Below are 18692 nucleotides of genomic sequence, written 5' to 3'. Positions count from 1 at the left end.
AGTAAGAAACTTGGAATGCTTCAAAATAGGCATCAATTTCGAAGTTCATCTCTTCATTATTGGCAAATCTCTTTCCACCGAGCTACTTTTTCAAGTTTGGAAATAGAAAATAATCTGAGAGGGCTAAATCTGGCGAATAGGGTGGACGAGAAAAAAGTTCGAAACCAAGTTAATTGATTTTGGCCATTGTGATAACGGAAGTGTGGACTTGTGTGTTGCCTTGATGAAACAAGACTTTCTGTTTCGCCAACTACGATCGCTTTTTCCTAATTTTTTCGCTCAAACACTGCAATAAATTTTTATAACATTCTCGGTTTGTTGTTTTTCCTTTAGGGGGTTAGTCAATAAAAATTATCCCACGTGCATCCCAAAAAAATGATGCCATCACCTTTCCTGCAGATGAAACCGATTCTCTCCTTAGAGTCCATTGTTTTGATTGCTCTTTCATCTCAGGTGTGAAATAATAGACCCATGTTTCATTCATGGTTGTGAATCGACGAAAAAACTCGGTTTTATTGCTGCACAACTTTTTTTACAGTACTTAATATAATTTACAGTACTAAATGTCTTTCACGTCTGCTAACTCGCGCAATTTTAGCCGAAGGTTTTCTAGTACAATTTTGTGGATTTTCACCACAACTTCTCGAGTGGTCACTTCATTGGGTCAATCACTACGGAGTTCGTCTTGGCAGCTCGTACGAAACTCCACTCAATATTTTACAGTTGTTAACGAAAGGCCAGATTCCCCCAGAGTAAAGTTTAACTTCGCTTTGTTGTTGAGTGGACTAAGACCGGTCAAATGAAAACATGGAATCACGTATCGACGACCAATTTTTCCCATGTTCGCAAAATCTTAAAAAGCGTTTACTAAAAACAGCTTCAAAACAAACATAAATCAACGTACACCCTCAAGCTCTAGACATAAGCTTATATTGCGAAGATCCAAGCATAAGGTCAGGTCGGGTATTACTGGGGCTATTCTGGTTCTTACTTCAACAAAATACTTCCAGCCGTCTTTTAAAAGTTAATATAAACATCAATGCTTTGCTTCAGGTGGTGAAGGTTGCCTCTGGACCGAACAGGTGGACGAATGGAATCTGGACTCCAGACTCTGGCCTCGAGCAGCTGCTCTAGCAGAACGGCTCTGGACGGATCCGCAACTGGACACCACGACTTACATGATACAGGAGGATGTCTACACGAGACTCACCACTCACAGAGAAAGACTAATCGCTAGAGGCTTGAAGCCTGAGGCCATGTGGCCCACGTGGTGCTCACAAAATCCCGGAATGTGTCTTTAGAACCTCTAGTTTTTTAAACATATTTGGAAACTGGTGACTGGTAGAGTATAGCAAACGTGCCTTCTCTGCAGGGTATTCAAATTAGTAGATCCAGATTTCCAAGTGAGGCTGTGAAATTAACAGAATGAATCGTATGTGTCATATTGACAAAGAGGTGAGACCTTGAGGTTTAGCGTAAATGATTTGAATTTTGTGGATTCTGTCTGTTATTTATTTTCATTTTGTATTGACTGCGATGTTAGGAATTAAGAGTATTATTAATAATTTGTTGTTCTTTTAAAGTTAACACAGGCTAATTTATTCATTTTTCGGCATCTGTAGAATGGTTTTTAGGGTACAACATATCAAAATATATCACTGAGCTTAAAACCCAAGATTGACATATTACTTTCTTGTAAATATTTACTATAATTTCGTTAAGAAATCAAGTTCTTTAATTAAATAGTTTCATTGTTTGTGTTGCTATTTACAAACATAAAGTGTCTGAAGCCCATTTAAGCGTCAGTTATAAAGTTATTGTTATATGTATGTGAACTAGGAAATTATACTTTGTACATATTTAGGCAATTAATTTTTAGAGAATTGTAAATATTAACCTGGTGAGGAACATGCCACTGTAGTTCACATTAGCTTTAGACAATGAAATGTTTATTAGTGCCCGTTTTTCAATATCCCGCTAAACTCCCCGTGAAGTAACTTCCAGTCAACACTGATCAACAGCCAAAGTGTCTCAATTATAGAGGTGTTTTGTTTAGCTGTTCGTTCTTTCTTCGCCTGTTGGTTAAGTTTAACTTCGTATTGAAAAATCGACGATCTGCAGGTTGGTTGTTAACTGACAGCTGTCGCTCCCTAACTGGACATTGAAAAACCAGACCTTAATAATCGACCAAGTTATAATTGTTAAGTTGAAACTGTTTTGTGTCACTTTTATAAATAAAGTTTTGTAATATACCAATTATTGCATTTTCTCAGGCCTCAACATCTTTATAATCCCTTATGTAGACTCGTGGATTGAGCGTTGTTATTACCAACAACACAAACAATATTATCATCCTGGATTGATCGCATTGGCAAACACTTCTTTGTCTGACAAATTTACTGAGGTATTAAAAGCCTTATTCCAACGACACTGTTCCTTGCTTCATACTTTCTTAGCGTCAGCAACTTTATAGCACAATTCGAGTTAATACATGATCCTAAATACCCAATTAAGCTTTACACGCTATGGTGGCTTAAGATATCGGAAATAGGACGAGAGTTAACGACTTTGAACGTAATAATTCTTAGAGTTTTCTAAGGCAAAATGGCAGTCATAAAAGCTATTCTGGGAATGGATGTTTGATGTGTACACCTATGAATCGTGCTCTTTAGAGCTAGTAATGCGGGGAAAGAAGACGTGATCTGCAAGATAAATTTTTTAAGTGACTAAAAATGTAAAATGGATATTATGGGGGAATTATGGCTTATCTAGCAACGAAAACGTGTGAGAAAGTGATAGTTATTTTTTTGTAGCATGAGATACTCCAAAGTTCACGAACTTTTCAAAAGCTACATACTGAATTTACGGTCACGCTGCCCAAAAATAGGTAAGTTTTTTTATGAATTTACTTTGTATACTTTGACTAATAATTCAACACCAAATCTCATTTTTGCTAAATTTATTTAATTGTCTGCTTTACCTTATGGCAATGTCTACACAATTTTATTCTCAATTTATCTGTAAATATCAGTTACAATCAATGGAATAACCGCAGAGCAAAAACAAATAAAAATTCTTCATATTCACTCTACCATTCATTTAAAATTTACAAAAATAGTGAGTCCATTTTGGAGATCAACATTAAGACTCAACCACGGCATACCAATTGATAAAAAAAACTCTTTTCTAATACGAGAAAAAGTGAAATTTCCGAGCAGTTCAGATTTTATATATGTCAGACATACTGAAAACGATAAATTAATTATTTTTAAAACAACATTTCCAGTACCTACTCATAATCTGAACAAGGTATTCTACTCCCAGGTACCCTAGTACCAATACAGTACCTTAGCAAAAATGTCTTCATGTCAACCAATTTTCATTTCTACTTATAAGATAATTTTCTGGCTCAATTTTTTATCAATTACTGTTCTTTTGCTTGATCTCAGCCTGCTTTTGAAATTTTAAACTGAATTTGCAGAACCTTGATGACATTTTTCTTCTATTTCAGTAAGCTTTAATATCTGCACCTCTTCTAGAATGAAAAGAAAAATGTTCATAACTTTGTTTGTTTCACTCTCAGATATTTCCCTAGTTGTGGATAAATAGTAACATCGAGATTAGACAGCAGCAGTTTAAATGAACTCCATCTATCCTCCCTTTTTTTTTTACCTTAAAACCTCTTCGGAGCCTCAGATATCTGCAGATCTTAATCACCATTTCGTAAAGAGTCTAGCAAGTTTTTTGATATTGAGAGTGGTTTTATTATGATAATAACCATAATCGTCAATAGCTCAACACTTTCTAATAGAAAGCCACTAGTAAAAAAAGCCACTTTGTTTCTCTATTGAAGGATTTAAAACCTTCAGCATTTTACCACTGCAGCTGGACGATGTTGGCCAATATACATCTTACCTTTTGCAGTAATTTTTCAATAGGCAATATACTCATCATCACTTGAAGGCAACTAATCAACATAATGCACAAATTTCGCAACTAAGTAAAATTTACCAGCAACAACAAACTTTAAGTACAATAAAAAAAGTATAATTTTGTGAGAAATCGATTTAAGTATCAGAAAGAGTTTGTCTGTATATCAACGCATAAGTGAATTTCGGATATTTCTTAAAACACTTGAAATTTGGGTCTTAGCTGAAACGATCAGAATCTCGAACGCTTAAACTTATACATCCGAGAGGTACGTGGAAACACAACCAACTCTTGTTATCGGTTCAGTAACCCAGGCGCGATATTCAAAATTCATTATCGACGGTATATTACCGCAAATCGAGAACGATAAAGAAACCAGAGTCGGCAGTAAGCTCTTTCAATGTAAAACTTTGGATTATTCGAGTAGAAATCAGTTTTATTTTGGTATTAATCTATTTTACTGTAACCTATTGCAATTGCGAATTCTTTGAGTTTTTCTACATAGCGTAGTTCCTAACATTCTCAAATCACCGTCACGAAGGAACCCACAGGAACCAAAATCTTATCAGTAATTTTTCCTAAGTCAACGTCAAGTAGTCCACTAATTAAATAGATCTCACCATTGAAAAGTTGACATTGAAGTATTTAACGTTTTCTCAGCAAATGCGAACAAAGTCATTCTTAATACTCGAGCTACAGGCGAGGGCGCCAATCACGCGAGTGTCTTGAAAGACTTTCTATCAAGTTGTGTACACTATTTTTCCACAACCAAAAAAAAAAGAAATAAAAGAAAAAACATGAAAAGAATTACTCTATTGAAAATCAAACCCGCTGTTATCATATCGGAAAACTAACAGCCAATGAACTAACGTTGCCACCTGTTACTTTCTTAATAACCCACCGCTACTTTTTTCCAAATTAACATTTTTCTGCTATTTTAGAGACACATAAGATTAAATTAGTTATTACTAGGGATATATTTTGCCCAAATGAGTATATATTTTTCATGCAAATTCAATAAAATTTCGTGTTTACTTTCAGAGGTGGCACGTCATTAAATTCGTTGCTTTACGGTTGGTCGAAACACAACATGTTATGATTCTCTAACGCACCGCATAGTCTTCATTTTGTAGCCCTAACAATCCGTTTTATGATGTGTTTCGAAGTGATAGCCGTGGGAAAATAAGGATTTCAAGAGTAACGAAATACATTTGATTCGCCGACAGAATATACTGAAATGCTTTTTCGCAGACAGTGAATAGCAATAAAAATTTAAGGCTTATATCTTATGTTCTATTTCCAAGAGGCTAGCAAATAGAATAGTCCTTTATTTCTAATATGTAAATAGGTCTTTCAAGACAATGGAACCATTGACATAAACTATTCCAGTTGAATAGAACACTTTAAAATTTTTCAGTTCTAATACGGTTTCCCAATCGACAAGCAATTTGCTTAAGTTGTACAACATACCATTGGGAAATTGTCGCTACTGGCCTACGTATCAGCGATCCAGAACAAGCAGTTCGTTTTCAAATTACCTTAAAAATGTAAGACGAGAATCTGAAAACTCTCGCTCTAACTCTAATCGTTTGGAAGTCGTAGCAATAGAGCGTGCAAGATCTGCCATTGAAACGTTATCGTGAAAAGAAATTAAATTCGAATAAGGTACCTACATAGAATAGGATACTGTTTGTCCCGATCTTAACGATGCCTTACACGAGACTACTTGCCAATAGCCTTCTGATGAGTGCCAAATAGAACGAAACCTTGACCTTCAGACTTGGCACGATAATAAAAATTCCAAAAGACATGTTAAATATCAGAATTTCATAATTTTAAATTATAATAAAAATTTTACGGTTAACAATAAATCATTATGTGTGGCAAGTAATTGATTGAACATTAGGACTGATTTTTTCACAAAAAGATTGGTTATTTGTCTCAAATAATTTAATTTAATTTTACAATAAAATCTTTCCCTTTAAAAATATATTGAGAGTAAAAATTTATTGAGCTCCCGCTGATACATATACACTTTTACACCTGCAGCACTTAGTAATAAAATAATAAAATTGTAACATTTACAGATATTTTTGTATTTTTGTTCTTAAATTAGATCTGCAGGCCAAATATGCGCACCTTGTAAAATGCTGAAAATAGATAACAAACAATTAATCGCTTTCTTTCACATCAAATTACAATATTTGAGGTAAAATTTACGAAACAGACTAAAAATGTCATTTTTTATCCCTAAACTTTAAAGTAACTGCTTTATTTCTGCAAATTTTATATTATATATAAGCGGTAAAAAACGTTTTTACTGCCTAAGCAGTTAAAGAAAAGTATTCCAAATTCATATAAAAAAATGCGAAAATCAAATTGTACATGATCAGTACTAATCGGACAAGAAAATAACGTGTTTTACTCGACTAAAAAGCTAATTTACCGCCATGGCTTACTGCAGAGGCTCATCTTCGACTTGATTCTGAATGTCGCTCTGGCAGTAAATTTGCATTTTTTTCCCGTTGTGGCACAAGTAACTGCTGTTACCTCCATTGTATTATGAATGCAAACATGCCTGAGCAAAAATCGAACGAAAAGTTGCGGGCGAAAATTTTTGTTGAACACAAAATTAAATTTCTGCGAGAAATACTTTGAAATTTTTAGCGTGTACGTAGTAATAGGTACAATGAATATGAAGTGAAAATTACAAAACGGAAATGTACAAGCAAATGTGCTGTGCGGTCTGGCAACTGATTATTACAGATAGATAGAAAATTGAATTTAGCATAAATAACTACAAAATAGCGCATTTATAGAGAATTGAATAAATTAAGAAACAAAATATATTTGGTTTAGAAATACGAGTATATAATTTAAAAAAATAATTTTTTATATACACAAGGTGTTCCGAAATGATCGTCAAATCTTTTAACAGGGTATTCTACCAGCAATTTTTAAGGGGGAATCTTCACATAAAATTTTTCATTTAGGTCCTTCCTATCGAGATGTTCAAACCTCAAAATGGCGGAAAATAAACTTTTTTCTTAAATGCGGTTACACTAAAAAATTTCAATTTTGGTACACATTATAAGCTAGTCGAATGTTATTTTGTGGTAGTATCTATTCTTTAACTCATGTTTCTGGGGGTGGGACTCAGCAACCCCTAATTTTATTTATTTCAACACTTTTTCCTGCAATAGCCGATTTCAACAAAAATTTGTTTTCAATAATACACATAATATTAAAATTTTTTTCACTCTTTTTATTTTTTCATACAACTAATACTGTGCGTGAAAAAAGTTACAATAGTTTTCCTTACCCTATTAAGCACCTTTTCGTCACCGATTACTGATAGACGCAGTAAACGATTGTTATGTCGAGAGTGTTAGTGTTGTCAACAAAACCTTCCGGATTACACCTCTCTTAGCTTTCTTTAGTCTAGGTCTAAGAGGTCCAACCGATATTTAAACATTGCTAACCTTCAGAAAGGAATACTCAATTTTAGTGCCTATTCTGGTAACTAGAGCTAATCCTGCTGTATACATATTCTATCAATTTATTTGCTAATATTCGTATGGTAAAGTCAATTGTTAACAAATATTTTATAATAATAAACCTATTGGCGATTTTTTGACAACAAAAAACATCAACAGAGCGATCGTTTATTGCGTTTATCAGTAACCGATGACGGAAAGATAATCGGGCAAAAAAAATATTTTTATTTTTTTCACGCAAACTGTTGGTTGTATAAATAAATAGCAAGAATGAAAAAAGCTTTAAAATTAATTATGTGTAGTATTTAAAAAAAAGTTTTGTTGAATTCGCTTATTGCAGGAAAAAGTTCTGAAAGAAATATAGTTAGGGGTTGGTAATTCCTGCCCTCCTGAAACATGAGTCAAAGAATAAAGACCACCACAAAACAACGTTCGACTAGCGGATAATATATACCGAAATTAAAGTTTCCGTAACCGTTTTTAACAAAAAAAAAAACAAAAAACGATTATTTTTCGGCATTTTGAGATTCAAATATCTCGACAGCAAAGGACCAAATTGAAAAAGTTCATACGAAGATCCCCCCAAAAAATGGCTGGTAGAATACCCTGTTAAAAAATTTGACCATCATTCCGGAGCACTCTGTATATTATATTCATGGTATCTACTTCTGCGTAAACCCTAAAAATTTCAAATTAAAAAAAATGTTTGTGTTTGGATTGTGTTGGTACACAAAGGGATCACTTGGCTGACTTCAATTTTCAAAAGTACAAACAGTACAGATAATTGCTCGACATCCAATAAATCTTCCTAGAACATGATTTTCTTAAGTAGCCCTACGGTGGGGAACACAAACCAAGCTTAATTACCTCACAGAGTCAATAAAGGAATATTAAAATTGGGTTTGATTTATTCCTTGTTTGTCCCGCTTAAATTAATTTAAATCGAGCGCAAATTTATGTTCACCTGAAAATTAGAAAAAAATTGGATACCCAATTAGAACGCCAATTAAAGCTCTCTAGATTAATAATAAGGAGGAATGAGTAATAAAAATGCCTCATTGTTCTAAAACCTCGAAAACTATTCACTTAGAAAAAATAAAGATCTCTAAACTCAGCAGCCTTACCAAAACATATATCCATAAAGCTAAAATTTTCCCCATAACTTACTTTCGGGTATCACAATATCAGCAATTCAGGCTTTATCTTTCAAATTCTCACTGAAAATCACTTCTTGAAACTCTACGAGAAAAAATAACTATCACGAAAACTTTCCGAGAAAACTTTTCCGAATCCCCTTCGACCACGTGGCGCTCCTGTTCCAGAGTTCGATCGCCTCGTGCGAAGTTCGCGGAAAACTAAACTCCGTGAAAAGTTTCACAGCTGAGTTTCCAAATAATAAAGCCCCAATTCCACCACCTGTTGCCCATTAGGACACGTGTTTGCGCATATGGACCCATGGAGAGACATTTTCCAAAACACGTGTTTAAGACTAATGGATGGTGTTAAGGACAGAAATAAATTGGGATTCGTGTGGAAGGTCTGTTGGTGAGTTTTGTGTTTATTAATAGAGCTATGTTGATGGTTGTGGTTTTATTGTGTTGTCGTTCTAAGATAAGGTCACAGAATTTAAGATTGTGGAAAAGCAGAAACAATCAAATCGGGCAGAGAATCTTAATAGAGATTAGAACACATCGGCAAAATAGCAGCAGCGATAGTCGTATTGTGTAAACTTGTTACTGTTGCAATGGAAAGGGACGAATTCCTTCCAAATCAAGAATGGAAATGACTTAAGCTAAGTAGACTAAGTCAATTTAATAGGTATGTAGTTACCAAGTTACTCTCCATCTCGTAATATTAAAGATATTATACCTTCAGATATTTCGCAATAAATTACTCACAATACATTGGGTTCTCATTTGAGTACCACTGGGCACCCTACTTAATCTACATAACAATGTAGAATAAAGCAAACAGTATGTAGAGTATTTCAACAATTGTTAAAATTTCACTCTCTTCTTTAGTACTTCTGGGTGAGGTATTCAAGATATTCAGTTTTAGGGTTTATTATGATTTTAATTATAATTTAAGTGTTTCTTAGTGTCTGCAGATGGATGATCTGCGAGTACGTGGGAATACGACTTATACATACATACATATTAACAAGCAAAAATCGCGGCAATGGTTGAAAAAATCGGTTTGAATTACACCCGAAAAGCTTATAATTTGGGGTTTAGTGTTCAGGTAACAGGAGCTATCTGTATTAAAAGTTTAGAAAATCTTACGCGAAATGGGATAGCGAAGAAACACCTATGATATCAAAAAAGCACTCGAATATTTGCCAATGGCTGAGAAAAAAAAACATTTCGAAACAGAAGAACGCAAAACACAAATTAATCTTTGGAGGAAAAAACTCGCTCTTTGAAAGTAAAAGATTGGAATGCACGTGGGAACACGGCTTATCAGTACCAATGCAGGAGGGAGCCGTGGATCCCCTTCGAGAGAGTCGAAACTTCTGTTGCGATAGGTGTATTAGCGCGAAATACAACGAAGCGGAGCTAGCGATATGTTAACCCATTTTTTCATATCATTGTATTAGCAGTTATTATTATTGTATTACAGAGGTCTGATACGCTAGCATAATGAACAAAATGACCTACACAAAAAAACATTAATACTGGACATAACATTAATCATAAGAAACATTAATCTTCCAAGGGAATTTATAACATCTGACACTAGAGAAGAAAAGAGACAATATAAGACTAATCTACATATCGTTTCCGACTGTTTAAGAAAATTGTAATTACAGCCAGATGCTGGGTGTGAAAGTGGACAATCCAGAAATATATGAAAAGACAGCGTATCTGTACCAATGAGATAGTGATTCTTGGTTCTGTCCCGAGAAAGCTAAGGAAAATTTTAGAGGATTAACTCTCAGAGAATACGTGGAAACACGACTTACTTGTGTTAATAAAATCCAGAACTTGAAACTATAAGTGACATCAAAGGTAATTTCATTAAGAACAGTCGTTAGAGGAGAAAAACTCTGCAACTCATATAAGAAAAGTTTTTTTAAAATCTGTTAGGGACTAACAGAAAAATGAATCATTAAGATTGGAAACAGGAGTAAACAAAACAAATAGTACAATTTGAAAGAAATTTAAGACACTGATTCTTACGGAAAACACCACGAATCGAAGAGAAAATATAAAATTAATCGGGATAGTACATGAGAACATGATTTATGTGGATTACCAAAGTCTAAAACTCTAATCAATATTTGATAGTAGGAGGGTATATTTTCACGTGCTACTAACAACGAAAAATAATCCAGGGGAAAGGAAAAAGTATTCCAAGAAATGAAACCATTGAAAAGAGGAATAATCAAAACTGATATGAATTCGGGAAGAAAATTTAAAGCACTAACACTTAAGACAATATGAAAAACGCCTCAAGCCGAGAGAAAATGTAAGACTAATCTAAATACTACATATTGTTTTTAGCCATAACAAAAAATTATGATCAATGTGAAGTTAAGCTTTTCGAACTCAAATCAGAAGACACGTGGGAACAGTGCTTATCCATACCAATGGGAAAGTGAGTCTTGGATCACTCACAAACCAGTTATATTTCAATAGACTAAAAACAAACAAATTTTTATTAATAAATAATAGATATTAAAGAAATAACTCAGTTTCTTCGAATATTCTTGTTGTAGGTAGCACTATCCGAATTGACACTGCTTGTAGATGATTCCTCGATTATAGTGCTGAAAGGTGGAGTGTATACATTCTCAATAGTAGTATCATATTTCGATGGTCGATCAGCTAAAAATTCGTAATCATAGTTCAATGAACGTTCATTTTTGGGCTTTTCAGTATCGATCTCTCCTAAATTTAACGTAAACGCTGATTCAAAGCTTTTCCTGGAAATCTCCAGCACTTTCTGCATTTGCTTGTTAAGTTGGTGCTGCTCTTCTATGTTTGATATTTCGTTCGGTTTCGCTCCATTTAGCACAAACACGTTAACCTAAAATTATCAATACTAAAGCAACTAAATTTTCTAAAAAAAACGGATCACTTGCTTGTAAATTATTTGATTGCCTTCTCTTTTTACACCGACAAATTCCTTTTAAAGCCTTGCAAAATGCCGGGCAAAATGTGTAGTAAAACACGAAATTTGTGTTAACATCAATTGCAGCTAAAATCGTGCAAATTTGTCGCCATTTCTCCAGAGTTTCCGAATTGGCTTTGTGACGGTCCCCCTGGAACAGCAGGTTAATAGCGGCAGTTCTGGACACTAAGCTTTCAGGAATATTGGTGATTAGAAAATCGACGATTATCATTACCAGAGTAATGGTTAGACTTGTCGAATCCTACAAATTGGCAAAGTAGACGCTACGGAAGTTTAAAAACTTTACGTTTTTGAAGACTTACTCGTCTCTTGCGCCTATTTGTGCGACGGACTATGGTTTTATTGTTAATTTTTCTAGCTTTTCGTAGGGACAGTATGAGGAAACCGTTACCCATTAGTAAGATTATAGCTGGGATTATTGCAAATACAAATAGGGTGAACCAGTTAAATGCTCTATACAACCTAAAATTGCAAAAGGCATATTTTTTTTATATTTAGAAATACTTTTAAACCAAATATTCAAATAGTTTTAAAATTTTAAATAAGGAAGACTACGTAAAATGTCGAATTCTAAGGCTTTCAGGTTAGTTCAGGTTAGTTCAGTCAAAAGTATTATGTATTAGTATTAAATATTATTAAACAAATATTAAATATTATAGGTTTCAATAAAGCATTTCAACCGCTTTTTGGTTTGAGCATACTGTTATTGACATTTAACGTGCCTAAAAAATACAACAAAAGGTTATTAACAATCGCCCGTCGTTAAGGCTGAAAACACCCACAGAAATATGCATATTTACTAGAAGATTCACTGCTAAGCAACATTTATTTCCTTTATTGTATAATAGTATAAATACATACAAGTTGATTCTAGAGTGCCTTTTCTAGTATTTTCTCAGGAACTTCCAAGTTCCCAACGATAACGGCAATATGTAAATAACGTAGTTGAATTTTTATTAATTGCGCACCTTTAATTATTAACAGCCGTGTGACTCTTTAATAAATAAAAAAAAAGCAAAGTAGAAAAAAAGTCCCGCCCCCGGGTGGGCTCGAACCACCAACCTTTCGGTTAACAGCCGAACGCGCTAGCCAATTGCGCCACGGAGGCAATGTGTCAGTAAGTTAACTGAACTCTTCATCAATAGAAGGTAGGCATTTCAAAATTCTTAATTATATATTTAATGATAAGTTGAAATTTAATTTAACAAATAATTCAATTAAAACACCATCCACAAAATAAGTTAATTTTTAATTTTATAAATGTAGTCTCAAATAAAATTTCTTGGATCAATATGGTGATACTTTGGCGAATGCTCCTGTGTGAAGCTTTTGTAAGACAACTCGGATAAAATACGATGTTATCCACGGCTCTAGAAGAATAATATAGTCATTTTGCACCCACATGTAAACATATGATAAGGCCTATTACTACCTACCGTACAGCAAATGCTATCAAGCGTAATATAATATTTACTGTGTCACGGTTCATTAGTAATAAACACATATGTATGTAGGTGCTCTAAGTCACCGCAAATATATGTTCAAGGAACAATTTTAAGTGTATTAGATGTCAATTAAGTTTTATCGCAGTTTAAAATGGTAAATAAATATATACAAGCTTTAAAGTTTCTTTCATTAATACTGTTGACACTTTAAGCTTGTCGACTCACTATAGTAAATACTCCTAAAGAAAGCCTTTTAGGCTTCTGTGGATTTAAAAATTATTTGACTTTGTAAAAGTTTTATTATATCCTTTTAAGTTTCAAGGGCTGTATGATTTTAAACTTGCTTAACGTAACTCTTAAAACTTTACAACCGAGTAGTTGAATAAGGGCTCAATCTCGGCTTAGCTAAATTCGACCTTCATTTACCTTCGTTTACCTTTTACTTTACAAATACTACAAAGTACAAGTACTGAATTAAGTTCAAAGTCATGAATTTCAGCATTAACGATGCTGCGGAAGAAGTTTCCGCAGCACCAAAAAGCTCATAATTGATATTCGAGAAACAATGTGTGAATTTCAAAAAATGGTACGACGAGAAAGAAGTACGCGAAAATTGCACAGAAAGTCTTAAAAAAACACATATTTTTGAAGAATTGAAACAACTATTGTCAAATTCTGCTTGCTAAGGGCATTTTTTTATCGCTAAGGACAATTTAAACGTAGGAAAATACTAAAAAGTTTTGTAGTTTCAAAAAAGAGTGTGTGTACTACTACTACCATCTTACTAATGAACCTCCATCATCTTCAAAGACACGGGTCAAAAAGTAGCAAAAACTTAAATCGATCAATCTGTATCTCATTTTATCGTCCATATGATCCCGAGATATCTACCTATGCCTAACTGGAATGTATCAATAACTAGATTTTCAGTTTTTAACTATTGGCGACGTTTCTCTCCAAATCCTTTGGAAAATCATTAGAAATTCATGTGATTGTTCACACATCTCATTAAAAGAATATTACGAATTTTAGCGTCCAGTGATTCTGTTGCTTCTTGAGCTTTTACCAGGTGCATCGTTAAGCTTAGAATGCCTGTTACGACAAATTCAGAATTTAGTTTACATATTAATTCAGGAGAACTTTTGGAGAAAGATTATACCTTAATGCAACGAAGTATTTTAATAAAAGAAAAAGTATAATCAATCAGGGAAACGTTTACCTGGATGCAAAAAAAGATGTCGTAGTCAAACTTCCGTCATCTTGCCACTCATAAATGAAGCAATAAGGCAGATTTGAGAGTATAGCAAGTATAAAACTGGCAATCATAACTCTTCTCGCCACCCAGGAATTACAGAACTTTGGTTTTGTACACTGAATTGGATTCCACAAGTATATTACTCTGTCTATAAAAGCATAAACTAGGAAATGAATTCGCAAATATACTGACTTACCAGAGGTAAGACCAACAATAGCAAATACTCCAAGGGTCGCTAAGACACCGCTGATAGGGAGTCCAATTAAGGAGTCGTAGGTGATCCATCCATACTTCCACATTATTCCCCGACTGATGCCTCCAAGCAGGAGTACTATGGATGTACCCAAATCCACACAGGCCAAAACTGAATTAATAAGACAGCAGAAATGCAATAAACTGAATATTTAGTTCGATGATAGATGAGGATTAAACAAAAAATCCCCTTAAGGCTATTTGTATGAAAGTCGATATAGCTGAACCAGAACTGGTACTTGAACCATCTCATAAGAATAATATTGTTGCCCAGTTAATTTTCTTTGCAAAGCTTTGCGATAGCAATGTTATTCTTAAGGGACGACTCAGGAACCAGTCTTGGTTCAGCTGTAAAGACTTTCATTCAGCTGGGTCTTAGAGTCGAATTATTGAAGTACTTGTAACTTTGGAGGATATTTTATATGGAATCGGAGCAGTACATCAACGGAAGCACCTATTTCCAGGTTAATCAGAACTTTAGGTCCCTGCTAAATTTGACAAAACTTTGACAATCTGACTTATTCTAAGGGACGATTTTTAAACTGTCTTACCCGCTAGATAAGTATATACAGAGCCTTTAAGCTCTTTGCGCTTTAGCACCAATAACGATATAGTGTTTCCGATAATCCCACAACAGCAGAGCACAGGCGTCACCACTGAATATAGAATAATCCCTAAAAATTCCCAATTACATGTTAAATAATAGAAATAATTATAAATACATAACATAAAAAATTTTATAAAAGCTTAAATGAGCTTTTACTAAATTTAACTAAACAATGAAAAAAATGCCCAATGGAACTTTCACTGCGGTTTTGATGCAGAGTAAGTTGAAAATAACTTAACTCGATGACTTACCGGCAGTTGTAGGTTCTTGGCTGCAAATATCAGCTTCTCCATTAAAAGGTATCGACGAAGTTAAGAAGTAGAAGCTCATATTACATAAATGTACGGTAAACGCGGAATCTATGAAACTTGGGTGTCATGACATCAATGCAAGTCGAAAAGTGGATGTTTCTAGCGACAATAAAACGTATCAAAAAATCAATGCACAATGTTTGTCAAAGTTATTTGTTTGATTAATTAAACCTCGTCCCAAATTGATTGGCTTTTAGTTCATTTATGCTAATGACACACCGATGTATATTACTATTTGTGTAGAGATATGCCAATGACAAGTATTAGTACGTGTTTGTGGTTTAATAACATAAGGGGATTACATCGTTCCAATAAGTCAGAATATCGTCAAATATGTTTATTCTTCTGATAATAAGGGAGATAATGTGGTATTTTATGACGTGTAGGTGCGTTTTGTCATACAGATAGAGGCAGATATAATTCAAATAATTTAAAAACTAACACCATCAAATACCAATCAATAATGCTGAGAGCGTGTTTGAGCGACACCTCGGCTTAGCAAAGCCATCAACTTAGTTTCTTCTTTATCACAACCGGGTTTCCTCTTTACTGATCTTGATTTCTATCGTCCTGTTGGTTCAACCCTCCAATCTCTTCCATTCCAGAGATTTGCTTCAGTTTAATTCGAGATCTGGAAACGATCTACTGTGCGGCTATAAATTTACCCCCCCCCCCCCCCCTTCCATTAATTTGCGAACAAATGACTATTTTCTAAAAATTCCAAAGCAGCATTAAATAGGACGAAAAGCACTATCATTAACATTTATTTTTTTAATATCGCTTACGTCACCAGTAGCGTAAAATGGTTCATTTTTTTAATCAAAACATGAGTCAAGTGATCCTTCAAGTTAAAGGTCCTTCGAAATTATTGTACATTCAACGGTGCATTCCGATTCAAAATGTATCAATGAATTTTTAAGAAAAAGAGCTATAAATTTAGTAAAAAGTGTAATACAAATTCAGTTAAATATTACGTAAACAATGAAAAAACTTATTTGTTGGTAAGAAATTGTTTTTTTCGATTTTTTACTCAAAAATTGCACAGAGTGTTCCAAAAGCATTATCCATATTTTAAGCTGTAGATAAATTTTAGACAGTTTAAATCTATGGATACTGATCCTTTGAATTTTTTACATCAAAAAGACAACCTATGCAAAACCTTTATGGGTGAAAGTTCTTGAAAATTTTAAAAATGTCCATATGTTTTCAGTCTTCTACGAATACCATAGAGGGATCGCTTATCAGAAGCCCACTTCTCTAATCTGAAAAAAAGTTATGTTTCAAAGTGTGTCAAGGTCACAATTTGTATCGTACCATATATGAGGCACTTCCATGGGATTTTCATAAAGATTTCGTAGTGACCTCCAAAAAAGCAGTGGAGATGAAATAGGGATTTAAAAAAATATACAAAAATAAAAATGAAATTAAGTGCTCAATAAATCTGATTGGTACTGATTTCTACCCATAAGTCTCTGGCTTTCATTTTAGGAACTAAATCACTCTACCGCAACATCATACCAATTCGATATGCACCATGGTAAAAGCCATAACTTCGCTAGGGTGGACGCACCAACCTTATAATTTTCTTCAAGGAAGTGACAACTTACCTGAAGTATTATGTCTCTTTTACATAAAAGACACACGATGATTATTTCAATAATTAGACGAAAATATACTTTTACATATAAGCGATGAAACGTTAACAAATTTCACTTATTAAACAAAATTAATAGGTTAGTACATGCACAATGGATACATATTAAATTGTTAAGGAAATCTTTAGTATGAATGGATTTTTGGCTTAGTTGGTTTTGGATTTTGTGACTAGTAAGTCGAAGTAGGACCTGTAGTTGTATTATTAAGTGAACATGAAGATATTTGTAAGTTTTTTCAGTTATTTACTAGTTTTATGCAAGAAGTTCTGCATCCTATTCTAGATTATCCTACTAATCATCACCACCTCAGCAGCCACCTTCAACAACCTTAAACCCAACAAGCTATACAAGACCTTAGTAGAACCCCTAGTTGATGGAGCCTTGCAAGGGTTTTTTACTAGAGGCGTTCTGGACCCAATAGGACACTTCTTAACTGGAGGAAAATATAAACATCACAAGAAGAAGCATCATAACGATCACGAGCACCATTATTATGGTGATCCGTACTACCATAACGAGCACGAATTGTATTTGCACCATGGGGAACCTCCAACAATCTATCATGTGCATCATTGTGGGTCTCACGGAGGTTATGACCATCGCCATCACCATAGAGGCCATTATGATTCTGCTGGGTACTATACTCCTGAGGGCCTTTATGGCCATGTCGGATATTATGGTTCCGTTCCTTATGCTGGAGGTTTTCATTATGGTGACATTCATCATGGTGCTGAGGAACATTTTAATCATTACCATCACTATTAAATTTTAGGTGAAGAATTCGTTAGATACAGTTATGTTTAGATACTTTGGACAAAATGTGAATATGTGTGTTCAAAAGTCAATTTATCAAGGCGGATGATTTTCTTGTTCAGTTTAGTCCTACATTTTATTAGTATGTCCGCATTTTAATTAATCATTTAAAAATCCCTTATGCATTTTATTAACACGTACCAGATTACTTTAATCGAGGTATAATAATCTCAGAACGTACAATATTTCTAAAAACTGGAGAAAAGGAGAAATTATTGATATATGTAATGGTAAGTACATATCCTCTTCCTAAATATAATAAATCGAGTTCATAAAATTATATAATCAAACAGCTATATGATATACAAGCACATTCATATTGCAGCGGTAGGTACTGTACAAATATTAAATATCCGAGTATAAATATATAACTCGTAATTGCCTAAGAAACGTGAAGCTGCACGCACGCACTCTTCATGTGTAATTTATTTGCAAGATGACCTTTAAAGCTCAGATACGCTACCCATATGGTATTTTTTTGGATAATTAGGGTTAATGTTAATTAAAAATGCAAACAAACTATTCAATTATGTGGTTGAATCACATAATTACGAGGATAGTCCGAGAAGTACCCTACGTAACACTTAAAGAAAAAAATTGAAAAATATTACATTATTTCTATAGTCTCCTTTGAGATTGACACACTTCGCAGCGATGTTCCATGGCTTTTATGCACTGTTTATAGTAAGAAGCTTCGAATGTCTCAAAATAGGCATCAACCTCGGATTCCAACTCTTCATTATTGGCAAATCTCTTTTGCCATTTTTTCGAGTTTGGAAATAGAAAATAATCT

At 34.0% G+C, this 18692-nt stretch overlaps 4 protein-coding genes and 1 non-coding gene across 8 annotated transcripts in view; 2 read left to right on the top strand and 3 right to left on the bottom strand.

The window, feature by feature from the left end:
* Positions 1–2256, top strand: part of fdl (fused lobes) — a 91776-nt gene extending 89520 nt beyond the window's left edge. For all 4 annotated transcript variants that reach the window (XM_066403429.1, XM_066403432.1, XM_066403428.1 and 1 more), the window contains exon 10: positions 1054–2256. In XM_066403429.1, the coding sequence (XP_066259526.1) occupies positions 1054–1301 (248 nt within the window). In that variant the 3' untranslated portion in view covers positions 1302–2256. The remainder of the gene's footprint in view (positions 1–1053) is intronic.
* s-cup (stanley-cup) overlaps positions 1–8760 on the bottom strand; it is a 58720-nt gene extending 49960 nt beyond the window's left edge. The window contains exon 1 of the mRNA XM_066403450.1: positions 8595–8760. The gene's annotated coding sequence lies outside the window, so the exon portion shown is untranslated. The remainder of the gene's footprint in view (positions 1–8594) is intronic.
* Positions 8761–11079: 2319 nt separating this feature from the next.
* LOC136417628 (probable G-protein coupled receptor frpr-1) lies at positions 11080–15768 on the bottom strand. Its single transcript, XM_066403402.1, has 7 exons — positions 15372–15768; positions 15065–15187; positions 14458–14625; positions 14226–14409; positions 11864–12023; positions 11512–11802; positions 11080–11456 (listed from the first exon to the last, which is right to left on the bottom strand). The coding sequence occupies exons 1-7, from the start codon at positions 15448–15450 to the stop codon at positions 11118–11120; spliced, it is 1344 nt and encodes a 447-aa protein (XP_066259499.1). The 5' UTR covers positions 15451–15768; the 3' UTR covers positions 11080–11117.
* TRNAN-GUU (transfer RNA asparagine (anticodon GUU)) lies at positions 12596–12669 on the bottom strand. The gene has a single exon. It is a non-coding gene; the product is annotated as a tRNA-Asn (tRNA).
* Positions 15769–17032: 1264 nt separating the features above from the next.
* Positions 17033–17851, top strand: LOC136417598 (spore coat protein YeeK-like). The gene is made up of 2 exons (XM_066403358.1): positions 17033–17311; positions 17369–17851. The coding sequence occupies exons 1-2, from the start codon at positions 17300–17302 to the stop codon at positions 17849–17851; spliced, it is 495 nt and encodes a 164-aa protein (XP_066259455.1). The 5' UTR covers positions 17033–17299.
* Positions 17852–18692: the final 841 nt, after the last annotated feature.

This window comes from Euwallacea similis, chromosome 29, assembly GCF_039881205.1.
Source record: "Euwallacea similis isolate ESF13 chromosome 29, ESF131.1, whole genome shotgun sequence".
NCBI lineage: Eukaryota > Metazoa > Arthropoda > Insecta > Coleoptera > Curculionidae > Euwallacea > Euwallacea similis.
The sequence above is the reverse complement of the archived record's forward strand: the minus strand, read 5'-3'. Positions and strand labels throughout refer to the sequence as shown.